General features: G+C 42.0%; 1 protein-coding gene across 1 annotated transcript in view; it reads left to right on the top strand.

Annotated features, from left to right (window-relative positions):
- pard6gb (par-6 family cell polarity regulator gamma b) overlaps positions 1 to 16494 on the top strand; it is a 30558-nt gene extending 14064 nt beyond the window's left edge. Inside the window, exon 3 of the mRNA XM_070846585.1 lies at positions 14908 to 16494. Coding sequence (XP_070702686.1) covers positions 14908 to 15989 — 1082 coding nt within the window. The 3' untranslated portion in view covers positions 15990 to 16494. The remainder of the gene's footprint in view (positions 1 to 14907) is intronic.
- The last annotated feature ends 1841 nt before the right edge of the window (positions 16495 to 18335 follow it).

Genomic DNA, 18335 nt, shown 5'->3' with positions numbered 1-18335 from the left:
TAGAGGTGCAGGTAGGTGCTTTTTGTTACCTAAAAAAAGAAAAAAGGCTAGCTGCACCCACTGCCCTTCAATCCTGGGAAATACAGGATGTCATTACCTTTTACAATACAGGGTGAGGGTTCAACAAACACATTTAATTAAAATGCAGTGCATTAAACAGCACAGGTAGATTATATATAACAATGTAGGGGTGGATTTTCCATCTATCAGAACAGACAATACTAAGATTGGTCAAATACGAGTATGCAGTGGAAAATTCCCAGGCCAAGTTTAGAACCGAGCCATGAGCAAAGTGAGGGAAGAGGGTGAAGATTTGGGGTTAGACAGAGCGGGGATCTGGACACTGGGTGGATGTTAGTGGGTTTTTGAGGGAGGAGTTGTTGGTTTGTGCAGAGGCGGCTCACTGTGAGACTGCTCACTGCAGTTCCTTCTTAATTACAGCTCCACTGAAGGACAAGGCCAGGCATGCTCTGTGTGTAGCACTGGGAAACGCACACATTCACACATAGAAATGTAATGAGCACAAGTGCAAGCTTGAGCAAAGGTTTTATGTCCATTGAGGAAATCCGAGTTTAGCTCACATTAACAAAGCGTGAAGGTCGGCTTGAAAAGACTCTAATTGTCACTGACACACACATCAGAGTGTTTTTGTGTAATCTCACTAATTTCCCACCTTATCTATAAGTGTTTTTGTGGTTTGTTGTACAAGGACTCGCAATCTCTACCTGGGATACACTTTGAAATCGTTAAGCGTAACTTTTCCACTAACTTTAAGAACTTAAGCTTCTGGCCTAAGAGACAACATATAGCTTTCTGACCTAAGCAAGTTGAGCCATGAGAAGTGCTTGGTAGCTAGCACAACATCAAGCTAGTACTGCCTCTGCAAAGGGTTATTTTGGGAGTCCATAATTACAAAGGAGGGACTGACTTTGCTTCTCGGCTGCTCACCCGCAGCAAACACACTCACCACTAGCAAGGTTTGCTCCAGAGCCACCCAGCTTACTTTACGTTAACAGCACCTTGGCTACAAAAACAGGCCTGTGCTTAGGGATGAGTAACAAAACCCGGTATTAAATAGGCCCCGGGGCTAAATTATTAAGGACCGTAGTATTGATAAGCTCAGATATTAGCAGTGTCACTCTTGGTATTGGAGAAATTCAGAAAGTAGATCTCCAACTGATTTAGGCTACATAATCATTGTAATGTTTTATGTCACCAACTCTGCCTTTAATTTGCAGTAAGATTAAGACAGTGGATTATTTCCAATCAAGAAGAGAGATCTCAGTGCTTTGGTCTTGTAAGTGATCGCTCAAAAGTCTGATTACACTTCACCAGAGTCAATGCTCACACTGCTCATTGCCACCAGTGCAACCAGTCTTTTGCATGTGGGCAAAATCTTTCAAAACAAGTACCGTAAGTCCATCACTTACAGGCAGAGAAATGTACTGTTTTCAACTGCCCAGCTTGTAGTTCATCTCTCATTTTCCCATGTATGTTATCAGCATGGGGCATGAGTTTAATAAATTGCAATGTTAATTCTGTTCTTAATTTGTTACGTTTTTTCTTTAAAAAAAAGAACCCGATCAATAAGCCGTATCAGTAAGAGTTGTGATAAAATCGTTAAAATCTTAACAATACCCTTCCCTATGTGCTGACTGCTGGTAGTTACCCAAATGGTAACTGACGATGTTTTGTAACTGAACTGAAGTTTCATGACTTACCACTTGGCTTTGAAATGAGCGGAGTTTATTGTGCATATTGCTGCAGATGCACATGGTAGGCACATACATTTCCACATAAGATGACCCTGGTCAGAAGTTCAGTGTAGATACTACTGTGTCTGTCTGAGTCAAGGTCCATGTTGGTTTTTGTTTTGTGTGTCTTTCTTGGCGTTTGGTCATTGGGCCCTTTGGAGTCCCTAAATTTGGGGAGACTGGAATCATTGGTCATGTGAGTAAAAACTGTGGTGTATGAGTCTAATGTTCCCTAACATGATTACATGCAGACGACCATGTCTTTTGTCATGAAAAAACATGTTTATGTGTCACATTTAGAAGGAGTTGCAGTGTGTTTTCCTTTAAAATAGTCTGATCCGGTCTGCTGAGAGGGAGTTGACTGTTGACTGTCTTTAAAGTTGTTTACTCTTCTGGTATCCCCTTGTGGCCAAGCCGCACTGATGAAGTAAGAAGCCATTTTGTTGTTGTTATTGCTATTATTTTTTAAAGCAAAGGGGCTAGTTATGTAACTTTTTCTGATTGCCGCTGATATTAAAAATGATTGGAGATAAGAAGGCAACGGCTACATTCAAAGGATGGTGGCAATTATTTTCTTGCGTGGGCTTGTGCAAGTGTATGTGCTCGAGGAATTAAAGGAGCAGCCTGCTAAAAGGCTGAGTATAGCCATATATAGGTCATGAGGCTAAAACAATGAGACAAGCTGTCATGCCCCTCACCAGTCTGGCAGTTGTTCAGCCATAGCATGCACTGGAGCAATTTGATTGGCTAGAATGGAGCCAGAAGTGTTTATGATTGGCTATCACAAATCACCAGAGCTGGCACTGAGCTCGGCAGGAGCCATTACAAACTTCATTTAACATCAAAGCAAATTACTAAGACGATCTAAAGCATGTATCTTATCTATGGTTGGTCTATGGTGTTATTAATCACTCTTGGAAGAGTTTCTGCATTTTCAATTTGGTCGTTAGATATTTGGTTGTATTGTTTTGCTTTGCTGTAGCCAGTCTCTAAGTGATGAGTTGAATGACTGAAGTTTGCAGCTGAATTTTTGTCTCATAAGTCTGATAAATAAACCTCTGATTTAAGATCAGAGCTCCAAGTGACTACTGAAAAAAAGTAGGAAATATTTTTTTGATTTTAAGATGTTTAAAATAAATCTAAAATACTAGTTATGCTTTTTAAGGTCTGTCTACTAAAGGAAAAACGAATAACTCCTGTTGCATACCTTTTAGTCATAGCCACTTAAAGGAGGACTTATCTGGTTTACTGTTCATTGAGACTTTTTTTCATTTTGGATGAATGCAGCATCACTGCATGAAAGCAATGAAACTTTCATAAACTAAGTTTTAGCCAAAAGCCTTGCTCGCCAGTATCATTATCTTCTAAGCTTCTGAACTGACTCAAATATGTCTGAGAGGAAAAGACAGACGCACAGAGAGAAGATGCTGCACCATCTCCCACCCGCTGTCTCCCCCTTCTCCAGATATGTGGGCCACGAGTTGGTGGTTGAATCAGGCCAACTCAGCAGTTCATGATGGGAGAGGAAGGAAAAGAATGGAGGAGGGGAGGAATGAGCCCTGACTCTTATCCTGATATGAATTGTGTCCTAGAGACTCGCCGAAAACAATGGGCACTGACAGCTCATGTGGAAACACTCCCACAGACAGTTTTGACATGGTTTGTGTGTGTGTTCAACAGAGAAAGAGGGGGGGGGGGGGGGGGTTTAGTGACTTGGCAGTAGAGACTAGATGAAGTAGAACACAAATGAAGCCAGTGGAGCAAAGCAGGAGCAGGAAGAACCAAGGATATGTGTCACCACACACAGGAAGTGCTCTGTTATGCTGTGTGGTTGTGTAAGAGAGGGTGTTGGTGTTTCAGGTGCAGGGGAGGATGGGATAGAGGCCTGTCCAAGCTTGTGGAGGATTTACCCAATCACATGAGTGGAATGGGGGGCCTCACCTGGAGGCCAGGAAGGGGATTTTCATTGACCTTTGTCCATGACTGAATAGGGGTCAGTGATGGTCTAACACATAACACTGAAAATCACAATCTGAATCCCCCTCAAAGGATGAAGACTGTTAAGGCCCAACTGGATCAACAACAAAAGCAGACAAGAAGCCCATATTCAGCCAGAACTGTCATATTGATTTGTTGCAAAGTAAGGCACATGTTGCTGCCAGAGCTTCTCCTGTGTGTGTGTGTGTGTGTGTGTGTGTGTGTGTGTGTGTGTGTGTGTGTGTGTGTGTGTGTGTGTGTGTGTGTGTGTGTGTGTGTGTGTGTGTGTGTGTGTGTGTGTGTGTGTGTGTGTGTGTGTGTGTGTGTGTGTGTGTGTGTGTGTGTGTGTGTGTGTGTGTGTGTGTGTGTGTGTGTGTGTGTGAAAATGATCTCATTCAGCGTTGTAGACAACATTTTCTCTGGCCACTTATGAATCGAGTTGTAACGTGATGGATTATTTTTCTTGCCCACAGTGTGAATGAGACGAATGTCTCCAGAGGCAGCTTCATAACAAAGGATCACTTTTCCTGTGGGTTGATGTAAGACCCTCTCAGCAAGGCGTCCTCTGTGAGACACACGATCTCGCCCTTTCTCAGTCTCTCTCTCTCTGTTTTCCCTTAAACAAAATGAAAATCGCACCCGAGGCTGTGTGATGGGTTGTCCCTTTTTCTACCTGTTGATAGAAGGAAATTTGTCAATTTTCAAATCTGCATGTGTGTTTTCTTGCTCGGTTGTCTCATTTCCTTACCTGTCTGCTTGCATGTTACATCCTCCAGCACTCCGGCCTGTCTGCACTGTGTGTGTGTGTGTGACAGTGAGACAGTCAGAGAGACAATAATCCTCCTAGTCTGCTTGTTGTCGGTCACCTGCAGCCAATAAAAGACTAGAAAGTGAAGGTTTAGGAGGATGAAGGTGGAGGCTACAACTAGGACAGCAATAGAGGTCCTCCTGAGTTCACTTTGAGGATCTGAGATGCAACTTGGGGTCAAGTTCTGCTAAATTTAATCACCAATTAGTGTTGGGAATTTAATTCAAAGATACTAATTTGGTTAGAAAATTACTATTTTGAATGTTGAGGCCACAATTTTTTATTTAACCTTTATTTTATCAGGAGTATTGCCGTCGAGGCTCAAAATCACTTTACAAGAGAGTCCTGGCTGAGACGGTAGCATAAAAAGTTTCACACAAAAATAACTAAGTTTTACCACATTGAGCACTTGAAATGCTATTGCGTGCGCACAAAATACAATTCGTTCCAATGTTTTGAATAATGGGAACTTTAATCAAAACATTTTTGGGCAATTTTTATGGCAATTCACGAAACCTGTTTGCCACCATTAAATGAATAGTTTCAGCACAACTAAAGCACTGGATTTTAGGAGCTAATTTGTTTTCTTAACTGTAAAAGTATCTCAACAACCTTTGCAAATGAACCATATTGCCTTTTTTTCTCAACTCCTTGAAGTGAGCCCCATGAATGATATTCACACTGGACTCATAAACATTGTTCTCTTCATTAAGCAATGTGAAGCAAAGCCAATTGAGAGCAAATCTTTGTCAGCCTGGGGCTCATTAAACATTATTTGATGGTCAAAAAAGTCCGAGTGCTGCCAAGCTTGTGTTTTGGTTTGAGTGTGTGTGAGGAATTGAGTTTATACCGCAATCGTGCTGATGTTCGTCATAGTATCTTAAGTGTCTCTCGTGTAGAGTGTTGGCTGTGTTTACGAGAAGAGGAATATATGAAGACAAACTGGATGTCAGGGAACGCCACCCTGTGTTCCCTCACAGTTTAGAGCCATTCTGTCTGTGCTATCCGTAAGTCTGTCTGTCTCACACATCAACTTAATCACTCACGTTGACTCTCACACACACCGAAGGTGAGACAGGTGGCAAGGACACAAGTCCAAGTCTGCTGCTGTGACTTGTGTCACCATAGCACTGCAAGTTTACCCAGATCCCTTCTTTGCCATAATGCCTCAGAATATCTTATTTGTCATATGGTTGCAGGACATGAGTGTATTTCAGTGTTTTCACTTAACTCTGAATCTTCATTGTTCTCTGCTCACTTCTTGTAGCTCAGTTCTCTGAAGTTAAAGGTCCAAGATTTCCATTAACTTTGTATTCCACAGCGACGTGTATTTATATCTTCACATGGGTTGTGAGGAGCAAAGGCAGCCTGGGTACCTGTGGGCCAGATGGCGACGAAGACTTTGTGGAGTTTAAATCAACAGCATGTGTTTTCATGGTTGGAAACATGCATATGATCAGCAGAGAGGCAGCTGGATTAAACCAGAAGCAGTAGTTAGTTGTATTTCAAGAGAGAGAAGAAGGGAGGAGGCACGAAGGTTAGTGAACGCCCAACAGCACCTTTTTTTTTTTTCTGAAGGGGGTGAACTCTTGATCAAGCGGAGATCCTTTTTGAAAGGCTGGAGGAATGCAAGACCTGTCTACTCCATTGCTCTCCTCTACCTCCCCCTTTGATGTTCCTCCCACCCCTCCTCTGCTATACGTCAGCCCCCCACAGACGCACAAACACAGGTTAATCTCCTTATGCGCGCACACACACACACACACACACACTCTCACTCCCTTCTCTTTAAATACCTTTCTCCTGGTCTTAACCTTTGTTCCCTTTGTGATTTGGCACAACATCTTCAAGTATATTAATAAAGTAGCTAGTGTCTTGAGTGTGTGTGTGTGCGCGCGTGCTTGTGTGATGGGGGTGGTTGATACCTGCAGTGAATCTTAGACCTGTGACTCCCTCCCCTCCCCACTCCACCCAACCACACAGGCCGAGCCAGAACGGAGCAGACAAGGCAGCTCCATTTAACTTGTCCCAGATGTGCAGCCCGGCCCCTGTTTGCCACAGTAACTGCTGAAATGAGTGCAGGAATGGAGGGGGTGCGTGCAAAGTGCTGCCCAGCACGTATATGCACGCAACATTTTTAGAGCTCTATCTTGTTTCATCAAGAGGAAAAACATATTTTTTACCTTATTAATAGTTCCACCTGACTCTCACCTGATTCTTGTTTGATTTGTCTAATCCCAGGCTTTTCCTTTTCTTCTTGTTCTTCTTTTCTCTGCGGGAAGCATGAAGAAATACAAATGCACACTCTTTGAAGTCTGCTAATAAGTTCATATGACAGTCCAAACTCAAGGCTAAAGTTTTTTTCTACCGTCTGTTTTTGGAACAAGCTGGTTAAAGGAGTTAAGATAAAAGCGATTGCAGTAATGCTCGTTTGCATGTGCTCACTAGTGTGTGTAGTCTATATGCAGTGGTGGAAGAGGTATTAAGATTTACAATGTGACGCTACTTTATTACCAGTAAAAGTCCTACATTCAAAATGTATTTAAGTAAAACAAAGTAAGCATTATAAGCAGTCAGAATTGGCTTTATTGGCCAAGTACATACATGTAGAAAGAATCTGACACAGCAACAGACAAGGACAACAAAAGCTAAGCAAAGAAAAGCAAAAGTGCTCATGAGGCAAAATGACTCTTAAGTGTTTTATTTTTGTGTTATTTGATTATTATTATTATTATTGATGCATTAACTTAGTTTATAAAAAGTTCATATTTTATAAACTGAACAGTTTTGTATGTAATGTTGTGAGGTAAAAAAGTAGTGTTTCTGAAATTTAGTGGAGTAGAAGTATAAAATGGCATTAAATGGAAAATCTCACTTAAAGCACAGGTAACTTGAGTTCAGTACTTGAGTAAATTTACTTATTTACTTATTTATTTATTTACTAGCACCTAGCAGAACACAGCATGCACAAGATCACTTCCAGTAAGTTCCTACCCAAACCTTCAGTGCAGCTGTCGATTATAACCTTGTAGCTTTATCAAGCTTCTCCAAATTTCCACCCAGGCCCTGCCTCAACCACCCCTGCAAGAATGTCAAATATGTTTGCATGTTTAAAAAAATGTTCTTCTTTATTCCGTCTGGATTCTTTTTCCATGTTAGTGTTAGCTGAACGTCTTGGCAGCAGTCAGCCTCTAAACACAGATAGACTTCCCGGCCGTCTCCAGTGGGGAAGAGAAGAAACGTCCAAGAATACTGATTGTTTTGGTTCATTCTTTACATTTATATGTGTGCATCCCATGGGAGGGGGCTCCACAAGCACTTAACACTGACAAATATGAAAACCTGACCTGGCAACTCAAACATTAGTGGAAAAAAATGCCTTTTTTAGTATTAGCTTACTTACATAGTAGAGGAATGCAGAAATTTGCTTTTTAGCTCATGTATTTGGATGTGCTGCATGAAACCACTGGAGAGTCATGAAAACCAGCTATTTCTTACCCCACGCTATGAGGAGAAAGCGATACAAAGCCCTCTGCATTTCATTAAATCATGTCTTTTCTTATGCAAACAGGACAAAAAATGCAAATGTGGGAAAAGGGAAACATTTTTCAGTGGACAAACACACTTACTGTACTGCATTGAAACGGCCTGTCGCCTTTTCTCTTGCATGGCTGTGCTCTGTCATGTGCTGTTTCATCCCGTTCTACTTTATGCTATATTCCTGGTGGCTTTGAAAGTGAGGAGTTTCCAGCTGTGTTAGCGTGTGTGTGTGTGTGTGTATATATGTGTGTGTGTGTCTGTGGGGCCCAGGAATGAAGCCCACTGCCACAGCATCCAGTGACCTAATGCAAAAGGCAGCAGGGTCTAGCACAATTCACTATTCTCTGTGTGCCTCATCTCCCTCTCCAGTGATTATGGTCTCCCCTGTCACTGAGCACTTTGTCATGCTTGGCTGAAAACCATGTTGGGGGCTGGGGGGTCGTTGGGGTGCAGGAATGCCACTTGCATTTGTGGACTGTAGCTGGATAGGCTGTAGACAGAGCAATAGGCCGGAGGTCATGGGCTGTAGTTTTAACATACAGTAATGAACTGACTAATATATCGTAGCCATCCTAAAAAAACTGTATCTACAAAGTGTCAACTTTTCATGAATTATACAAAACGGCTTTGTTTTTAGCTCTGTGACAATCAAAAATTGATACTTGAAAAAGACTAGTTTGACATTTTGAGACCTGGTGCTGTCTTGCTGAGGCGTGAATGAAAAGATCGCTATCATTCACATATTTGCACAGTATGATATGTAGCTTAGCTTAGCACAAAGACTGGAAATGGGAGGAAACGACTTGCCTGGCTCTGTCCATAGGTAACAAAATCGACAAAACATTAACACTCCAGATCATGTTTGTTTAATCTGAACAATTTCCAAAGTATAAAACTATGAATTTTATGTTTTTAGACAGTTTTGTGCCAGACTAATTCTTGGTCTAGATCAGTTGCAAGGCGACCAATGAAGAGTCCTTGCCAGAAATAATAAGGCACATAAAACCTGTAATGCAACAATGTGTCATTTGTGTCAATGAGTCAATGTGTCTGTTTTAGAATGAGGTGTAACACATTAATTAGTGTAGTAGGATTGACATGATTAGTACAACCAGGCTAGCTGATTCCTCGTTTCTAATCAAAATGTTAAGCTATCCAACCATCTAGTGGATGTAGCCTCATATGTACCATACAGATATGTGAGAGGTCAAGACTCTCATCCAACTCGTGGTGTAAATGTATTTTCAAAAATGTCAAACTATTCTTTTAACTCTATCAGAAATCGGTCCGATGCTACCACAGCACTTGTGCTTTATGTGTATATGTATTGCTCCTGTGAAGCAGTCTGAAAGGATTGTGTGTTAGTGAGTTCCTCAGCTGGGCTTGTAGTGTCTGGGTCATATCACTGGGTAAAAATACCATTACTAGGGGGCACACCCCTGAGGGGCCACCACTGAAGCTGTTAGCAGGGTGTTGTTGCTGTCGTCTCTACCCCAAGTCTCACATGCACATAATAACAAGGCTTTCCACTGATTAAGTTATGTTTAAAGTAAGGATGTTGAATGGTTCTGTAGCAAACTAATATAAGTAACAAAATAATGTGTTTTTGTTCTAATTTTCCTCTAGCTACTTTGACAGTGACTGATAATTTGAGCTTTTTATAAAGATGGATACAGTATGTTCCTCCATTTACTGCCCACTAAGCACAAAGATTTCCATTCATACAGACTAACATGCTCATGTGAGGTGGCACTGTGCATTCACACATGCTAGCACTGTACACAATACACTTCTGAAAGATTAGGAAAGATTATTATAAATTCTGGCTCTGGTTCCAGCAGCCATTTGTCTTTATAATGTTCTCCTTGCCACCACAGGTAAGCCAAAAGTACCTAACATCACCTGCCAACTTTCACAAAGCCCCCTGTGAAATATCACACATGAAGCCGACTCCAAACACTATTGGTTCGGACTGCAGCTTGGTGATTGTTGTGCTGCTGAGGGAAACCTAAAGAATACCGGTCATGCCGTGGCTGTGGTGTTGTGCTCACTTACGTAAAGCCAGGAGCTAATGTTTGAGTTCATTTGTGTGTGACTCACATTGCATCACACGTGAAATGAACTCAAAGCATAACAATTTGAAACACTTGAAAATAGAAGTGTATTTTTGTTTTTGGTTCATTCCTCTGCTCAGTCTCTGCTTACAGTTGTATGTGTGTTGAGAAAGTAGTGAATGGTTGAAAACCGGCCAGGAACAAGTGTGCAGAGAGGCCCTAATGGTTGATCATAAAACTCTTTAGATTCCTGTCTTTTATGGGAGTTGGTGGAAAAGCAGTAGGACTTTAAAGGGCCTTCTCTTCACAGCTTTGGTTAACTAGAGGTGGGCTTCAGTGGAACAAAGACTATTTTTCCTCTTTTTCCTTTGCTTTGTAAGCACAAGAACAGCATGAGGCATCCAATAACGCCCAAGAACCAGATACAAACTAGTTGGCTGGCTTCTAACTGGTCTGTTGTTCTTCCTCCCAAATGCAGTGATATTACCACAGGATGCTTCATGTTTCAGGTTTAATTCATATGATTGTCAGTTAATTCGCTTTTTGTTTAGCACGCAGTGCGGCTGTGAAAAAGATTAGCAATATGCCAGTGAAGGATCGCCTTACTTAAACAGTATCATGACAAGCTTGAAATAGCCGGTTGCTTTGGTTTGAAGCAGCCTGTGCCCGTCTTGAGAAGTTATGCAGGTCTTCAACCTGTTCAGAGATATCTCCAACTACATTTACCACCGCATTCCTCAAGTGTCATGCACACATGGGCAGAGGGCAGTATGTAGAAGTTACCCAGAAGCCATCTTTGCATCTCTGACCTCTTTCCCCTGACCTTGTGTGGGTTGTGGGTTGGTTAGGTGGTGTTTTCTGGCATCATGGGGTTCTGGCTCCAGTATTCTTAAATAAAACACCTTTTCATGGTAACTCTCTGCCAGTACTGCAATTCTAGGTTCATAATTCTGGAAATCCCTCTGTCAAAATCTGACCTCCTTTCTTTATCCAATCTCTGTGGGAGCTATCATATTGCCCTTACTGATACTCTTTACCACAGATGTTAAATGTAATTTAAATGGATAAATGTTTTTTCCATCCCTGTCAGCATTCAGGCTCGCTATTAGCTGTATTTCGAGCAGAATTCACTGGCCTTAAGTTTAGAAGAAACTGAAGTTTAGGGTAAATGCAAACAGATGGTATGTGCATGCATGATCATGATGATTATGTATCACCTAAATTGTCATTTTATATTCCAAACTCTGATCAGTAAATTACTTTTGATAGTAAATAACATTGTGGAAATATTGAGTAACAGCTAATTGAAACACCAAGCTTTTCTAATAGGCTTTGATCTGAGGTGCAGTTTAGCCTGCAAATGCCTGGCAGTGACCCGACAGCCTTTGATTAACGGGTTCACATTGGCTTACCCATCATGCTTCAGTGTAGCAGGGATTAGGTTTGTCAGGAGTTGTTACGATAACCTTTGTGTGATCGGCTGGAACGTGTGTGTGTGTGTGTGTGTGTGTGTGTGTGTGTGTGTGAGCTGTGACACCAGATAGTTCATATTTACTTAGAATGGGTGTAATCAGTGACCTTTTATGAGATTGGGCATGTTTAGAAAAGTCTCAGTAATTTAAAGAGCAGAGTATTTATCCCGGACTACAATCACATTTAGTTAAAACTCTACAGTGGTAGAAGCACATGCCAGCCTACCATGAAACAAACGCGCAATGTCTGTCATGGAGTATGTCCAGCACTTTTTCTCTCACAGTAGCAGAGAACATAATGTTTAACTTTGCAATGGAAAAATCTTTTCCATTAGATGTATGCAGTGGTCATGAATATAATACCCCAGGCCTGCAGACAGACAGGGTTTTGCTGCCACAGTCTGGTTCTCTGACATCTGACATCTTAATTTGTTTGGCATCTCCAAAGACTGCAATCCCATGATGCCCCAGTGGTTTTATTTATCAGGGGAGTATGTTGCAGCTTCTGCCATGCTTGTGGTAGAAGGTCCACTAAACTCAAGGGCCAAAACTAACAATTATTCTTATCAATTCATCTACTGATTATTTTCTCCATTAATTGTTTAATAGTTGGGTGGAAAATGATTATCACAAGGTGACATCAGATTGCTTGATTTATCCAGCCACCAGTCCAAAAATAAAAGTTTTAGAGTACTTCAGTTAAGACAAAGCAATTAATGTCACATTTTAGAAGCTGGAACCAGAGAGTGTGTGTCATTGTTCAAAAAACGGCTTTAACTGTGAATTGATTATCAAAATAGTTGCTTACTACTTTTCCATCAATAGACAATCAATTGATCAATTAATTGGCTTTATCTTCCAGCTCCAGTGCACTTAAAGCTACATGTGTAGTATTCCTGGTTTCTCGAACCATGAAATGGGATTGATGGATGTACATGTCGACATATGTGGCTGGTTTCGTTGCATTCTTCCCTGCGTGTTTGGCTTGCATTCACATTCTTCCACAAACTATGTGGCACTACTGGATGTTTGGTAATTATCTATATAGGTACGTGAAGTATGAGACTTTGGTTGACTTTTTAGTTACTTAAACATCCGTCGTTACAAAGTCAGCGCCTGTGTGATTGTATCAGTGGATTTGCACTCGGCTCGTGATGGTTTTCTGCTCACTGCCTCTCCATTTTGAGCCACCGATCAAACGTGTGGAAGGAGGAGGATGTTGCACCATAGGCCTGTAATGAGACTCTGCAGCGATCACCTCCAACATGGTTCCCATCAGGGAGACTTGCACTTGTGGCAGAAATTCCAGCCCTTTAGCAAATGCCTTGTCTGGATTCAATCAAATCAGCTTCTGCCAAGACATGCACAGAAAACTAAGAATACCATGCACTTAAAGTTTGATGATATTCAGAAGCTTTGCTGAAAACATGGTATTTTTAAACAGACTTATTTTACAGCAGTTAAGGTTGATAAGAAACAATTCTTTTTTTTTTTTGCAGAGTATTTCTTTATCTGGTATCAAGCACTTTTGGCACAGCGGTTTGGCTTGACTCCATGAGCACTTAAAAACATTATTTCATGCTACGCCAAGAGACGTCAGTCTACTATTTCTTCAGCACTCATTTGTCATTCTTATTTTTCCCCAATTTAGGCATCGCCAATTCCCCATGTGCATGGTGGTTGGTATCACTGCTGACATCCACAAAAGCTGCTTCTTTTCTCCCAACAGTGAGGGCTTACATCAAATTTCCCCCCCAGACCCTTCATTTGTGAAGCTGTAGTCAAACATGCTGCATAGTCAACATTTTGCTCAGGAGGAGCAAGCGGAAGAAAACGTATATTAATGATGAGTCAGCATTGCATAGGGAGGTGTATGGCAGACGTCCATACTCCTCTGAGGCTGGCCAGACGACCGGCCAGCTGGCTCTGCTCGGAGATTCGGATATTTGTTTCAGTGCTCTCTCCTTCCACAGTGTGTTTTTAAGACGAGGCCAGAAATTACAGTGTGCTCACCAACAATAATTTCATAAAGCAGGTGTCCCGAACAGTAGGGCAAAGATGACTCATTGCCGTTGCCATGGAAGTGCAGCAGCTGATGCTCCCGCCTGGGAATCTTCACTTCCTGTCACATCAGGCTGTCCAGATTTCCTGTCTGACTGAGAGAGAAAGATTAGAGAGCTATCATGTTGTTGTTATTTTTTTTAAATCATAGAGCACACTGTATCATTTCTCACTCTCTCAAGTGTGTCAGAACCACAACACCAGGATCGCATTTAGGCATTTTTTTCTTAGGTGGGACGCCCCAGAGGATATTTTTCATTCCAGTCTTGCAAAGCTTCAATCAGCAAGTACATGAGTGTGTTTGGCAGTGGAGCGGGTTTGGCAACGGCTGTGTTGTTCTGAAGAAGCCACTCTCTCATTGCGAGGGTGATCTAGTCCTCTATGAGAGTTTTCATTGTTTTATTGATTGCTCTAAATCTCTGGTTGGAAACCTCATGCTTTAACTGAGATTACCACACTCATCTTCTCTCAGCTCATGCTTTCCACTTTGTATTATATCCTTCAAGGTCTCTTACTAGTTTTGCTAGTGGAGGACTGTTGCCTTGTAATTGTAGTAAAAGCACAATGAGTATTTTTTTTTTTTTTTTTCATCCCAAGTTATATAAGCCATGTTTGTACTGAGAATAGTACATGTGTGCCTGTGTATCTGGGTGCCGTAATGCATGCTGGGAATCCCCACAGCTGTTGCCTGGTAGCAGAGGGGTGGTTCACCTCTGTCAGCACAGGCAGGAATGCTCTGCACACTCAGCATTTTATACGAACATGCACATAGAGTCTCAGTATTAGCAGTAGGTGAATCCAGCTGACATGCTCACATGTCACTTTTCATATAAAGGTTGTATTGTCAAACGATGGCCTCTTACCTTACTCAGTTGAAGGATAAATCAGCAACACTCTGGTCTTGTTTATAACTTCAGTAATAAGAACTGTATTATGTCACACAAATGTCCTGTCGTTCACAGGAGAATTATTTTCAAGCACATCTGTGTATAGTTTGAACAAAGGTTTTTGAGTTTGTAGGGCAGTGTGGTTTGATTTTAAATATGTGGGTTTGTTTTAACTTTATAAATCCTCCTCTCACTTTTTCTTGTGCTTTAAAGTATTCTTTTTTTTCCCCAGTGGCCTTTTAGCATTTAGGGACAAAGCAAACAATGATGGAAAAAAAAGAATGTGTTCAATCAGTGTTGCCTGCACATTAGTAAATGCCTAATTTCCAATGCTCTCTGTTTCCTTCTTTACAGAAGAGGTCGACTACACCAACTTTGGCACCAACACCATAACTCGGAAGAAGAAGGCAGTGGTCGCGCTGCGCAATAATGACGTCAACCGCAAACGGCCACACATCCGCATCGGCATGCCCCAGGACTTCCGGCCTGTCTCCTCCATCATTGATGTGGACATCCTACCCGAATCTCACCGCCGCGTCCGGCTGTATCGTCACGGCTCAGACAAACCACTGGGCTTTTACATCCGAGATGGAACTAGCGTACGGGTGACGCCACACGGCCTAGAGAAAGTCCCCGGCATCTTCATATCTCGGCTGGTGCCGGGAGGGTTGGCGGAAAGCACCGGGCTGCTGGCAGTGAATGATGAGGTGCTGGAGGTGAACGGCATTGAAGTGACTGGAAAGTCATTAGATCAAGTAACGGATATGATGATCGCCAACAGCCACAACCTCATTGTGACAGTCAAGCCAGTGAACCAGCGCAATAATGTGGTCCGCAGCAGCAGGATCTCGGGGAGCTCAGGCCAGTCGTCAGACAGCAGCGGGTCGACCGGGTACCCGAGTTTATCGGTGGCCGCAGCTGGAGTGATGTCGTCTGGAGCACATGGGTACCAGGACGACCTCGAGAGTGATGAAGAGACCGATATCGTCATTGAGAGCAGCCTCAAGCGGCCATCTCAGAGGTCCAATGCTTCCCTGGCCTCCAGTGTGTCTCGCACACACCAGCAGACGCCAACAACGGCTTCAGGCCCAGCACCACCTCCAAGCCCTCCCACACGCCCTTCATCGGTAGTCTCCACTGCCTCCTTCCACTCCCAGCCGAGCCTTAACGGAGGGTCCCATCACCACCACCACCACCAACACAGCAGCCTCAGCTACCAGCTCCACAGAGACCTGAACCTTCAGCATAACCCACACCAACAGTCCCAGCACCGCCATCACCACGTACAGCCCCCCCATCACAGCAGCAACCCAGCCCTCCGCCACAGCAACGGCAGCCTGCACAAAATCCTCAGCTCCATGAAAACGGACCCACGGCACAGTTTGGCACTGCCCAGGGGAGGGGTGGAGGAGGATGGCACCGTCATCACCCTATAATACTTATAGACACACACAGAAACATCCCAACTGCTCAGAGACTAAAACTGGAACAACCAGGCCAGATAAAAGTGAGCATGACTGTGTTTTGTCAGATACTAATTTTGTAACTTCTGTTTGTTTTTACAAGATAATTGAGAATAGGACGTTACAAGCCAGGAAACAAGGAAAATGTATTGTAAATACTTCCTGTATTTTTAAAGTTGTCTTTGTCTCATGTCAAAAGATTTGTACGTATGTTTGTAATAAGCATCAGAACAAACTGTTTTTAGGCGAATCCGCTGTATCTTTGAGTTCTGAATGTGCCTACAGCCTAATATCTTTTGTTAGTGACCACTTTTATTAAGATCCTTTTCATTCTTATTACTGGGACCAACTTGGGGTTGCTTATGGATGTTTTTAAAGAGTAAATCTATATTTCTTATATTCTGATAAATGCTGTGTAGAGTATGATTTTTTTTAATAGTTTGTTTATGCATTGATGATTGTGATCAAATCCTTGTATCTGCTCCAATAAATTATTTTAAGTCTCACAATTTTGCAAACTTGAAATGTCATGTTTGGTTCGAGCAGTTGTGTTTATGGTTCCGAAAGATCTAGTTTGCCGATTTGTCATTTAAACAATTCTCAATTTTAGAGATGCAGCAACTTCATAGTTCCGTAGATGGATAATGTCCGTGGTATATAGTGACATGTAAAGAAATAAAAAGCCAATTACAAGGCCACACGCTTTCATTCAAATGGTTGAAACAGAATGGTTAACAGAAATGTTTCAATGACAGAAAAGTTTGAGGGAGTTAGTTGAACCTCATTTTAAATCCTTTTAAATTTCAGTCACTTAGTTACGAGTGTATAAATCAGCCATACTTTCATTTGTTTCCCCAAATTTTTGTAACAAAGAAAAGCTTTGTCCACTAAACATGCTGTTCTTTTGTAGAATTGGAAAAGCATTAGCTGACCAGATATGGCATCCCAAGATATTTCCAGGTCAGCTTGACTGGATTTTAGGAGGGAAAGTATACAAACAGAAAGTACTGGTTTCAGGTTCTAGTGTAAACCCACTCCTAGTTAACAAAGCAAATGATCATGACAGAGGCTGACATCCCTGTTTCTTCACCAATAGCTGCATCTGTAGAAGAGGAATATATTGCTGCAAAACATGCCGTAAGGGGTGTGACTTTCTGGAAATTACAGGTAGTTTTATTACCATTCTGCAGCTATAGTAATTATATTTTTACCACGGTACCTGCAGTAAACTGGGTAAAACCACCACTGATAAACTGATATGACTGTTCAAAGATGAACAATTAAGAGAACTTCGGAGCACTTCATTGTCACCCTAACCTGACTCCAGTGAAGTACGTCTGCAGTTAATACAAGTCCATGCCTGTTGGAGAGAGTCAGCAGGCAAAGGGGAAGTGGGTAGGACACACAGGTCATGTTTCACCACAAAACAATTTGCTCTAGACATCACAGAGTGAAGACAGGAGTATCTCTGAAGGTTGAATTTCTTTTTTCAGAAACAACCAGTCTTTATCACCCCCTGGCTGTCTACTACATTCAATGTGGACGGGTAGCAGGAATGCAGCTGTGTCCAGGGTCAGAGGCCCCTGGCAGCAGCAAACTCCTTTCACCTCTCTGCTAATGAATGTTTGTCTGCTATGTTTACTCCAGATGCCACACTGCTCCAACAGCTAATAGATCATTGACACCCAACTGTTTTGCTCTGACTGTAGTCTGCACCATCAATCTGCAGATTAAATTACATTGGCAGACCCAACATCATTGACATCACACCATCAATTTTTTGTCAATCAATTGTCATCAATTGTCTGTCAATCACAGGCAGCGTACATATGAATTATCTAAGTTGATATAAGCAGAAGACATGCACATGCAGTAAGTCTTTGTAGGCTGGATTCGTTTTAGCACTAATGTGCGAAAGAACTTTTACACACATGTGACACAGATGCTTAGCTGGCAAGTTTAGGATTCAAGTGCAGACTGACTAAAGCTGACAACGTCTTGGTAAAGATTAAATAAGATATCTTAGGGAACTTTAAACAAATACTTAATAGATACCATTTTGATGCCACCCATGTGATTATCTTATCTTACCATGTCCAAAAATATATTTCAATACTGAGGGGAATCAATTGCATCTTTTGTCCAAATAAACTGATCAGACAGACATTTCATCTTTTTATTTAATTTAGTGTGATGAAAGGTGTGCTAATTTTTTTTTTTTTAATCAAGGCCACAATTAATGCCTCTACATCAGCCACTGAGGTCCATCGCCACGCAGGAATCCTGGCTGCCATCTGTTGGCCGAGATTGCAACGACAT

This window comes from Pempheris klunzingeri, chromosome 16, assembly GCF_042242105.1.
Source record: "Pempheris klunzingeri isolate RE-2024b chromosome 16, fPemKlu1.hap1, whole genome shotgun sequence".
In the NCBI taxonomy this organism is placed as follows: domain Eukaryota; kingdom Metazoa; phylum Chordata; class Actinopteri; order Acropomatiformes; family Pempheridae; genus Pempheris; species Pempheris klunzingeri.
Note: the sequence above shows the minus strand (reverse complement) of the source record. Positions and strands in the feature narration are given on the sequence as shown.